This window comes from Aquarana catesbeiana, linkage group LG11 (genome assembly GCF_042186555.1).
Source record: "Aquarana catesbeiana isolate 2022-GZ linkage group LG11, ASM4218655v1, whole genome shotgun sequence".
In the NCBI taxonomy this organism is placed as follows: domain Eukaryota; kingdom Metazoa; phylum Chordata; class Amphibia; order Anura; family Ranidae; genus Aquarana; species Aquarana catesbeiana.
Genome location: NC_133334.1, coordinates 78,894,093 through 78,906,557, shown reverse-complemented (window position 1 = coordinate 78,906,557; position 12,465 = coordinate 78,894,093). Strand labels below are relative to the sequence as shown.

At 45.0% G+C, this 12,465-nt stretch overlaps 1 protein-coding gene across 1 annotated transcript in view; it reads right to left on the bottom strand.

Annotated features, from left to right (window-relative positions):
* The window catches only part of VWCE (von Willebrand factor C and EGF domains), a 141,983-nt gene that overhangs the window by 113,737 nt on the left and 15,781 nt on the right, over window positions 1-12,465 (bottom strand). The window contains exon 2 of the mRNA XM_073604578.1: window positions 2,925-3,019. Within this exon, the coding sequence (XP_073460679.1) occupies window positions 2,925-3,019 (95 nt within the window). The remainder of the gene's footprint in view (window positions 1-2,924; window positions 3,020-12,465) is intronic.

Genomic DNA, 12,465 nt, shown 5'->3' with positions numbered 1-12,465 from the left:
TGGCAATGGTGGGGCTGCATTCATGGCAATGGTGGGGCTGCATTCATGGCAATGGTGGGGCTGCATTCACGGCAATGGTGGGGCTGCATTCACGGCAATGGTGGGGCTGCATTCACGGCAATGGTGGGGCTGCATTCATGGCGATGGTGGGGCTGTATTCATGGCAATGGTAGGGCTGCATTCACGGCAATGGTGGGGCTGCATTCATGGCAATGGTAGGGCTGCATTCACGGCAATGGTAGGGCTGCATTCATGGCAATGGGGGTGCTGCATTCATGGCAATGGGGGTGCTGCATTCATGGCAATGGGGGTGCTGCATTCATGGCAATGGTGAGGCTGCATTCATGGCAATAGTGAGGATGCAGATGGGCACTGATTAGGCTGCATTGATGGGCACTGAACCTTATTTTGCTTCACAGTTCTTTATTACAGTTTTTTATTACAATTTTTTCCTGAAACTTCCCTCTTAAGGGGAAGGTGCGTGTTATACGCCGATAAATACAGTATATCCAAATAACACGCCCTAGCTCATCTCTTCACCACACACGGCCACAAAGGCAAGAGAATTCTTGTTGGGCAGTGTATAGGGCCGTACACACGATCTGACTTTTTGACAACAAACATGCAAATGAGTTGTTTGGGAGCAACATCCGACCATGTGTACGCTCCATCGGACAAACTTTTTCAGTTTCCATCGGACTTTTGTTGGCTGTGCGAATGGACAAACTTTTGTACAAACTACAGTACGCGGCCGCGAGAATGTTTCTTGGCGGCAGGGTACTGTACATCTCGCGCTAGCTGCAATAGGAAAAACACATTTTCCTACTGCGGCGGGTGCGAGAGTGAATTCCCCTCTGGGGAATACCAAGCCCTCCGGTCTGGTATGGATTTTAAGGGGAAGGCCCTACGCCCCCAGCAGTCCCAGCATGCCCCGGGACTGTGATGTCATAGGGGGGAGGGGTCACTGCCTATATAAGTCCATTGCGGAGCGCACAGAGAGCATTGCGTCTGGAGAGAGCGTCGTGTCAACATCTCTGGAAGAGAAGAGGGAAGAAGACGATCCAGAAGGCTGGCAAAAGAGCGCCAGAAGATAGCGGTGGAGCCGGCAGAAGATGCGGACACCGGGAGAAGATGCCGGAGAGACCCCCGAAGTCGGAAGAGGACCCCCGAAGTCGGAAGAAGACCCCCGAAGTCGGAAGAAGACCCCGGAGCTGCCTAATAAATTACTTGAAAAACCTGTGTACTGTGTTTTTTATTGACACTTTTTTCCCTAGGTGAATGGGTAGGGGTACGATGTACCCCATACTCATTCACATAGGGTGGGGGGCCGGGATCTGGGGGCCCCCTTATTAAAGGGGGCTCCCGGATTCCAATAAGCTCCCCGCCCGCAGACTCCGACAACCAACGGCCAGGGTTGTCGGGAAGAGGCCCTTGTCCTCATCAACATGGGCCCCCCCCCCAAAGCACCCACCCCCCATGTTGAGGGCATGGGGCCTGGTACGGCTCGGGGGGGCGCTCGCTCGTCCCCACTCCCTTTCCTGACTGGCCAGGCTGCGTGCTCGGATAAGGGTCTGGTATGGATTTTGGGGGGACCCCCACGCCGTTTTTTCGGCGTAGGGGGTTCCTCTTAATATCCATACCAGACCTAAGGGCCTGGTATGACCCTGGAGGGGAACCCATGCCGTTTTTTTATTTAAAATTTGGCGTGGAGTTCCCCCTCAAGATTCATACCAAACACAGTGCCTGGCATTGGCGGGGATCCAACTCGGATCCCCGCACCAGTGTCAACCCGGCTCCCAAGGTGTCAATCTCGCCAATAAAAGTGGCGAGATTGACACAATATCAGACAACAATACACAAGTTGACCAAAGGGTGGTGGTAAAGAGCTGAAAAACCACGTGATATGGTGAAAGTTGGCTGGAAAAGTCCTGTCGTCTGTATGCAAGAGAAACTTTTGGGCAACTCCCTTTGTACAAAAATCGAAGGGAAAGTTTGTACAAAGTCCTATCGTGTGTATGGGGCTTATTAGTGCTCAGACGAACACACTTAAGGCCCATACACACAATAGGACTTTGTACAAACTTTCCCTTGGATTTTTGTACAAAGAGTGTTGACCAGAAGTTTGTCTTGCATACAGACGACAGGACTTTTCCAGCCAACTTTCACCAAATCACGTGGTTTTTCAGGTCTTTACCACCACCCTTTGGTCAACTTGTGTATTGTTGTCTGATATTGTGTCAATCTCGCCACTTTTATTGGCGAGATTGACACCTTGAGAGCCGGGTTCACACTTGTGCGGGGATCCGACTTGGATACCCGCCAATGCTAGGCACTGTGTTTTGTAGGATGCAATAGGAAAATGTGTTTTTGCAGCCAGCACAAGATGTACAGCACCCTGTCGCCTGAGAACCAACGCGATGGGTTCGCGCTGGAAACATTCTCGCGGCCACGTACTGTAGTTTGTACAAAAGTCCATTGCTTTTGTGTACACACGATCAGACTTTGCTCCATCGGACTTTTGTTGCCGGAAAGTTTGTCCGTTCGCACAGCCAACAAAAGTTCGATGGAAACAGAAAAAGTTTGTCCGATGGAACGTACACACAGTTGGATGTTGCTCCAAAACAGCTAATTTGCATGTTTGTTGTCAAAAAGTCTGATCATGTGTACGGGCCTTTAGACCGAATATTAAAGTTTCAAAGAAGGTCAGGCAAAATGGTCGGCCCTCACGCATGTTCACTTCATCAAATCTGGCCCTCTTTGAAAAAAGTTTGGACACCCCTGGTCTAGTTGGTACAGCAGGAAATTAGGGAATATCTGAATGCTGAATATCTTAAATATTATTAAGAACCAAAAAAAAATTAAACCATTGGCTTCTTCCAAAAACTGGATTAGTTTAGAAACAAAATAAGTTAAATGAGACTTACGCTGAAGGCATTGTCCAGTGCCTGGGGAGATTGTCCATCCTGGACAGCATCCACTGCCCATACCTGAGAAACAAACATGAGGTCCAGAACGAAGTCTACAGAAATATAAGAAGAACAAACACATCAATAGCCACATGATTCAGAAGCCTGAAAATATCTTGAATTTAATATTGACTAAAAATATGATTTGGGTTCTTTATACAAGAAGGGTTGCCACATTCATCAAAATTGATCAGCATGGGACATTCTTTCCCCCACTATCCTCATCTTTGGAGTAGATTTAAGCCCATGAAATGCACTGTAGCAAGCGTATCTGATCATTTTATCCTCATCTGCTGTCAATATCCTGGAGCTGCACCTTAAAACCAGTGTGGGGACGATTCCTTGGTCAGCAGTGTATGAATGACGTCATATTTAAGCCCGGGTTCACACTATAACGGGTTGCGGATCGCACAGGAGCACTGTGCGTCCCTGTTGCCCGTTTCAGGGATGAATCAAGGCCGATTCTATGCCTGAATTCGGCCCTGAAACTGAGCAAAAGCGTTTTTGTGCAGTGCGCTCCGCAGCCGCCCCGGAGATATGTGAATCGGCTCCATAGGGAGCCAGTCACATTCTCCTGCTATGCGAATTAGATGTGGGGAAATGCACATCTAATTCGAATAGGTGTGAGCCTGGGCTAAAGGGCTAGAATAATGTTATGTTTGATAAGTGTGTCGGAGCCTTCTCCCAATGCTGACAAGGTGCAGTTGTATTTTGCAATGCCAGTAAGATGACATCAAAGTATTGCTCTCCCCTTTTAGAGTTGTCCTTAGTGAGTCCAAGTACAGTCTTTTAGCTTCCCACTTATTAAGTAGTGATGTCACTGTTATTATTAAACAGGAGCAAGGTGGTCCATCTGGGAACTCAATTGTTTCCACCTTCTAGGTATGTTTCTGGGCCATTAGAAATATAGGACCAGAACATACATCTGAAAACCTGAGAGAGAAGCCAAGGAATGAATGAACAAGACAGATGGCAATCCCAGGTATACATTCCTTCCATTTACTTTTAGATTAGGTTCCAGAATCAATGGTGCATGTTTTTTAACTAGCAATAAGGATTAAAGGATTAGTGTATATGTTTCTGCCTCACATCCAATATACAACAGATCATACTTGCATACAACAAATCTGTGTAACAACATATTAAAATATGATACAGCAAAGCATGCAAAGCAAAAACTATATCCTTAGTTACTTTAAAGTTTATTTCTAAGAAAAACTTTTTTTTTAAGTTTTGGAAAGAGTGGGCTAAGGTTACCCTCTATTTGTGCTGGTGACCAATGTCACAGTGAAAAAAAGCAAAGAGAAATCCAAAATTTTAGAGTTGTCCCCAAAACATAGAGACAAGTGGAAATCTTCCAACGGGGATACCTGTTCCGGGACAACTGTCTAAGAGGGGATGCTTCCCGTATTGGGAACATTTCTCTAACTTCCTGTTGTGTCTCTTAGACAAGAAGTGATGGGAAATGTGCCCAATGGTACACAGACAGAAAAAAAAAGACCTAGCAGGTGTTTTACCCTTCCGTACTGTCATGAATCAGGTGTGACCAGAACTGCGTGGACAGCAACAGAGGAAACCAAACACATGCAAAGTGAAAATAGTGTAATTTATTAAGGTAAGTGAAATATAAATACAAACACCTCCAATACAACACAGTGCACAACAATCCAACTACCAGACAGAGACCCACAAATAACAACAGTAAACAGGTATATACAATAGATGGGAAATACCAAAATCGTAAAGATAGCCAGGCCAGGCTCATCAATGGGAGATCAGCAGATGGGGCAAGGAGCAAACAGGACAGGGAGAAGGTGGATGGGATCAGGCTGCAGGGCAAGAGTACAAGGTAACAGGATCACAGGAGGGACAGATACAGGTTTAGGTTCCAGAGCCAGAGTCAGGATCAGGTTCAGAGATCACGGGTACAAGTCAGGGCGCAAGGACAATACCAAGGCAAGTGTGTGAGTGGTTTCCGGGTATTAAAGTGGTTGTAAACCCTTACAGACCACTTTAACCTACAGGTAAGCCTAGATTAAGGCTTACCTGTAGGTGCAAGAAATATCTCCTTAACCTACACGGTTAAGGAGATATTTTCCTAAAAACGGGCACCGATGTCTACGGCACATGCGCGCCATAGAAAACGCCGCAGGCGCACTGAGCGTGTTGTTAGTGAAGGCGATCATGCTGTCACCAACGGCTCCCACGCGCATGCGCCGGAGTGACGTCATCGCTGCTCCGGCCAGTCACAGCGCCGAAGCAGCGATACCCGGAAGGAAGATGGACACTTCGTGGAAGAGGGGACAGTGGTGACATCGCAGGCTCCTTTGTCAGGTAAGTGACACATAATGGCCTACTATGCAATACATACTATGCAATGCATAGTAGCCCATTATGCTTTACCTTTGCAGGGAAACAAAGAGGAAGTAAAACCATTAGGGTTTACTTCCTCTTTAATACACATCTCCTGCAATCAGTTTCAGGTGACACCCGATCGCAGGAGATAATGTCGGCTCCACACTGCCAGGAAACACCCGTTGGTGAACGCCAGTACTGCGGCCCAAGGATCAGATAGTGCCACCAGCAGGTGAAACCTTTCCTGACAGTTCCAGACCTTTCCTGACATGTACTCTATCTAAAATTAAAACAATATTCATACACAATAAATGGCTATTTGTACACTTTAGGTTTAACACTACAAATATAACCCAGAAATGTGCTCAAGGAAAATACACCAGTAACAGGCTTCTGCTGTGCCAGTGTAGCTGACCCTCTCAAATATGATACTGTCTACAATACTTGGAGTAACTAAGGTCCAGTTTATGTTAAAGGAAACCTGTACTGAGACACATGCACAGGCTCCAATTGCTGAGATGTTTTTTTAATCAGATTTTATTCTAAGAAGGATTTAAAGCAAATACATAAAAAAACACTTCAGATAAGACAAAAAGGTCAAATAAATATCACATACCACTTATAGGACAATCTGTAGCCCATTACAGATGAAAAAGTAATACACATTACTACAAACACACATTTTTACATGACTTTCACACATTTTTACATGACTTAGTGCAAAGGCTGACTTAATATGTTAAGCTGTGCTGTGGTCCAATAAATCTGACCAGTGAGACCATATTAGGTCAAATTTATGCAAGTGAGTAGCTATATTTCTCAAAAGAAATACATCTGTTCAGCTCACGCACCCATTCCTGCAAAGATGAAAGGGGCGTTGCAGACTCCCATTTTAAAGCTAACATCCCATTTTATAGCCAATCATCAAGTAAGGATGAATCAAATGCATGTGAAAGGATCAACTTCCAGGTGTGTACCAAAAATACCATTAAGGGTTAGAACCACCCCCTACAAATACCTTCTGAACTTGAGACAGTGCCAGAGGATGTAGATCAAAGTCCCATGTGGCTGGCTATATCTATTGCAGCAGGGATCAGCGTGTTAACCAATTCTGTGTAAAAATTCAGAAGTACGGTATACTCTGTGGAGGATAAAACCATTGCTGAGACTTCCCCATTAAAATGCTAGTTGTCTGGCAGTTATGCTAAACCAAAGGCTTTAGTATTTGTTGAGTCACTGACCTGGAACAAGTATAGAGATCCGGTTTTCTGGATTCTCTACCTACATTCCTGTTCTAGATTAGTGACTCAGAAAGCACTGAAGCCATAGAAAGACAGAATTTTTTTTTTTTTTTCAAATTTAAGCATAGCTATTTTAAATGCTGATCTTGAACACATACTTACCTAAAAAGAGAACATTAGCATATAGTAAGAATTTAGCCCAACTTACAGAAAATATGGGAATTTGTGGTACTGAATTATCAGTTTTTTAAATCAGAGATATTTCCAACCAACCAGGGTTAGACTTTTATTCTTTATCTCACTATGTTCAGATGGAAGCAGAACTCCAAGTATATAAAATTACAATATTTATTTTGTATTTCATAAAAAACCTGTACCGTACAAATATTTCACCATAAAAGATAGATCACAAGTATATATTCAAGATGCTGACATAATTGTTGCGACATTAAATTCATAGTTCAACTGTGCTATAATCGCTACATGTTTCGTGGGCAGTACCCACTTTATCAGGAGACAGCTGAGGTTGTTTCTTTGAATACATCCTGAGGTAGGCACCCTATGAAAAGGATGACAGTCCTTTCGTGAATGCAGTTACCATCCTTGCTGCTGTGTTTCCCCAGAGCTGGAGTGGGGCTGTGGACCTACACAAGGGTTATTGCAGTGGGGGCCCCTTCTGTGTGCCCCTGCCCTAGGTCTACCCTACCACCCCCAGCTCCCGGTTGGAACCTACGCTGTGGTGGTCCTCCCACAGCACAAGGACCCAGGTGTTATTTGATTCTGTCCATTGGCTTATACGTTAGTGGTCCCTTTTCATAGGGTACCTACCTCAGTATATATACAAAAAAACAACCTCAGCTGTGAACATGCAAAAAATTTGTTCGAACACACGAACACCATTAAAGTCTATGGGACACAAACATGAATTTTAAAGGCTTATATGCAAGTTATTGTCATAAAAAGTGTTTGGGGACCTGGGTCCTGCCCCAGGGGACATGGATCAATGCAAAAAAAAGTTTTAAAAACGGACGTTTTTTTGGGAGCAGTGATTTTAATAATGCTTAAAGTTAAACAATAAAAGTGTAATATTCCTTTAAATTTCGTACCTGGGGAATGTCTATAGTGTGCCTGTAAAGGGGCGCATGTTTCCCGTGTTTAGAACAGTCTGATAGCAAAATGACATTTCAAAGGAAAAAAAGTCATTTAAAACTACTCGCGGCTATTAATGAATTGCCGGTCCGACAATACATATAAAAGCTAATTGATAAAAATGGACTGGGAATTCCCCACAGGGGAACCCCGAACCAAAATTAAAAAAAAAAAATGACGTGGGGGTCCCCCTAAATTCCATACCAGGCCCTTCAGGTCTGGTATGGATTTTAAGGGGAACCCCGTGCCAAAATTTTTGAAAAAATGGCGTGGGTCCCCCCAAAAATCCATACCAGACCCTTATCTGAGCACGCAACCTGGCAGGTCGCAGGAAAATTGGGAGGGACCAGAGAGAGCGCCCCCCCTCCTGAACCGTACCAGGCCACATGCCCTCAACATTGGGAGGGTGCTTTGGGGTAGCCCCCCAAAACACCTTGTCCCCATGTTGATGGGGACAAGGGCCTCATCCCCACAACCCTTGCCCGGTGGTTGTGGGGGTCTGCGAGCGGGGTGCTTATCGGAATCTGGAAGCCCCCTTTAACAAGGGGACCCCCAGATCCTGGCCCTCAACCCTGTGTGAAATGGTTTTCACAAAAAAAGTGTCAAAAATGTTAAAAATGACAAGAGACAGTTTTTGACAATTCCTTTATTTACATGCTTCTTCTTTCTTCTATCTTCTTTCTTCTATCCGCCTTTGGTTTCTTCCTCCATCTTCTTCTTCTTCCTCCGGTGTTCTCGTCTGGCATTTTCCTCCACGGCGCCGGCGTCTTCTTCCCTTTCTTTTCAGGCCGCTCCGCATCCACCATGATGGGAGGCTCCCACTGTGTGACGCTTCTCCTCTTCTGGTGGTTCTTAAATAACGGAGGGCGGGGCAACCCGGTGACCCTGCCCCCTCTGGCGCACGGTGATTTCCCTGTCCGCCCCCTCTGACGTCACAGGGAATGCCACAGAGAAGTCCCCGTCAAGTCCCCGTGCGTCAGAGGGGGGGCGGGATCACCGGGTGGTCCCGCCCTCCATTATTTAAGAACCGTCAGAAGATGAGAAGCATCACACAGTGGGAGCCTCCCATCATGGTGCAGAGCGGCCCGAGAAGAAGGGAAGAAGATGCCGGCGCTGCAGAGGAAGATGCCGGACGAGAACACCGGAGGAAGAACCAGAAGAACCAGAAGAGGAAGAAGATGGAGGAAGAAACCGAAGGAAGATAGAAGGTAGAAGATAGAAGAAAGAAGATAGAAGATAGAAGAAGCATTTAAATAAAGGAATTGTCAAAAACTGTCTCTTGTCATTTTTAACATTATTGACACTTTTTTTTGTGAAATGGTAGGGGTACTTTTGTATCCCCTTACCATTTCACACAGGGGGGGGCCGGGATCTGGGGGTCCCCTTGTTAAAGGGGGCTTCCAGATTCCGATAAGCCCCCTGCCCGCAGACCCCCACAACCAGGGTTGTGGGGATGAGGCCCTTGTCCCCATCAACATGGGGACAAGGTGTTTTGGGGGGCTACCCCAAAGCACCCTCCCAATGTTGAGGGTATGTGGCCTGGTATGGTTCAGGAGGGGGGCTGCTCTCTCGTCCCCCCCTCTTTTCCTGTGGCCTGCCAGGTTGTGTGCTCAGATAAGGGTCTGGTATGGATTTTTGGGGAGACCCCACGCCATTTTTCTTTTTTTATTTTGCCCGGGGTTCCCCTTAATATCCATACCAGACCTGAAGGGCCTGGTATGGAGTTTAGGGGGACCCCCACGTCATTTTTTTTTTTTTCTTAATTTTGGTTTGGGGTTCCCCTGTGGGGAATTCCCATGCCGTTTTTATCAATGAACTTTTAAGTGTATTGTCGGACCGGCAATTCATTAATAGCCGAGAGTAGTTTTAAATGCCTTTTTTTCCTTTGAAATGTCATTTTGCTGTCAGACTCTTCTAAACATGGGAAACATGCGCCCCTTTGCAGGCATACTATAGACACCCCCCAGGTACGAAATTTAAAGGAATATTACACTTTTATTGTTTCACTTTAAGCATTATTAAAATCACTGCTCCTGAAAAAACGGCCATTTTTAAAACTTCTTTTTGCATTGATACATGTCCCCTGGGGCAGGACCCAGGTCCCTAAACACTTTTTATGACAATAACTTGCATATAAGCCTTTAAAATTATCACTTATGATTTCTCCCATAGACTTTTAAAGGGTGTTCCGTGGCTTTCGAATTTGCAGCGAACACCCCAAATTGTTCGCTGTTCAGCGAACTGGCGAACAGGCGATGTTCGAGTTGAACATGAGTTTGACTTGAACTGGAAGCTCATCCCTACTGAGCACATGAGTTTGACTCGAACTCGAAGCTCACCCCTACTGAGCATAGGACCTCCTTTTTGGGATACCCAGTTGAGGTACCACAAGTCAGATTTGGACTCTGATGAAAGGACTTTTCTTATCTAGATTGTATGAATTGGGCAGCCTAACCTAGGGTGAACTAAGCTGTGTATGGACGGATCTTTTGAGAGACTGTGTCACAGTAATTTTGTAATTTCAAGAAGTAAAACTTCTCAAAGCTATCAAGTGCCTTGTCTGAAGTTCCTACAAAGGGGTGCATGTAACAGCGTATCAAAAGAACAGTGCTTGTTAAACAGGGGAATAAGAGGAGGCATGAGGGTCACCATGAAAGGGTTAATCATGCTGCGGAGTTGGTGGAAGATGGAGCCCAGTGCCACTGCCATGAGTAACCAGTGGTGAAAAATGTTATAGCAACCAGCAGAAGGTTAGTGCCTTGGCATGTGAGACTGTAACCTTGGTAGTGAAGGGATTGGTGAGCCTGATCCCTTCCCTGGCAATCAGTACCCCGTACATGCGACTGACATCACAGCACAGGGAACCTATAGACTTAGCCTGGAGGTACAGGAAGAGAGAGAGAGAGAGAAGCAAAGTGTTAAGGCTCATTAGTAACAGAGGTCTGTGCTGTTTGAATGGTTGAATTCTCACTTTGTCACTGGGAATGAGGTGGCAAGCATGGCTGTGTTGGTGGTGCAGGGGCGCAGGCTCACCTCGGAAATGCTGCTTTCGAATAAGTGAGGAGAAGGTGTGTGGGTATATAGCGGTGGTTACATGGCTCGAGTAACCACTCATGGCACAGTGTAAAAGAACTGTGCAAGGGGAACGGTTAGCTGGGGTGCCACCTTGATGCAGACTATTCCGTTCCTGTGTCCCGAGCATTAGAGGGCGCGTTCCCATGGGTCCACTACTTGAGTGATAAGCCCCATCTACAGGCAGAGCCCTACACAGTTGGGCTGTTTTTAAAATGTGACAGCAAGTCCAGGGAGGGCAACAGCTCCCCTTACCTTGACCCCAGTTTTTAGATGTTATGTGCTTATTTCAGTGTCTTTGTAAAGCAGTGAAAGTGTGGGATGCTGCATATGTGTATAGTACAGACTGTGGTTCGAGTCTTGACAATGTAGTGTCAAGGTATACTGCTTTGTCAGTATAATGCGGTGAGGGGATAAATAATGCAAATGCAAAATTTCGCGACGTGAAATAGATTTTTCAAAAACAGGAAGCCCCCTCCATTTAATGTTCCTAGCAGATGTGGGTTTATTTCAGAAATATTTTCTGTTGCTTATTCATGCTACATTAGCTCTAATTATAAATTTAATTTTGTGGCGTGTGTGAGAGTGGGACTCCCAGAATCACAGTGCCAGTGAATGGTATCATCCCAAAAACTTGGTACATAGAAAAAAAAATAGGGTAGGATCTGAAATACCCCTCCACTAGACACAAACACTTCACAAAATGTTAAAAATCCATATACATTTTTATTTGGTTGAGTTAAAAAAAACATTGATAAGATCATATATCAAAAAGTGCAAGAACATTCATACTCCCAACCAATTCCCACTGAAGGGATGGAATTTGTTTAGTAAGGTAGTCTATTGAGAGTAGGTGAGAGTGGTTGACGGGTTTCACGGGAACCACGCTTCCTCAGGACCTCCTATCTCATATACAGATATGGTAGAAAGAAGTTCTAAAAATAAAAATACATACAAGTCACATGAAATCTACATATGTCGTTCACATCATTATTGCTCAATATACAAGAAATTGATGGCTAAACCCCGGGAAGAGGGGAGAGAAAAGAAAAAAAGAAAAAAGGGGATGAAAATATATATTTTTTTATTATTTATTAATATACTTTGCTGCAGCTGTGTAAAATCCCTTTAACTTATGATTGGGTCACCATTATAAATAAGATGATTATATTGCATGTAATTAAAGTCTCACCAGCCCATGGGACAGCATTTATAGTCCACAGACCCTTTAAACCAATAACCATGGGATATGTTCAAGGTAGATGTCAGTCACTGGAACTGAAGAAGCTGCTTGGATAAGCAGTAAAACATCCAGGGCTGGTTTTATACACAATGGCGCCCTGGGCAAATATAAAAAATAGGGGACTCTTATGCTAAAGTTCTTTATCTCAATAGAACAAGGGACTAGTTTGGGGTTGAATTTACACCTATGCAATGTAGTAACACCCATCATGTGCTGTGGTATGTTGCATGCCATTCATTCTTAAAGCGGAGTTCTGCCCCCCCCATGGAAAAATTAACAGTCAGTAGCTACACATACTGCAGCTGCTAACTTTTAATATTAGGACACTTACCTGTCCTGGAATCCAGCGATGTCAGCACCCCAGCCGATGTTTCCATCAGCTCTCGTGTGCTGCCATAGCCTGTAAGGAAACGGACAGTGAAGCCTTGCGTCTTCACAG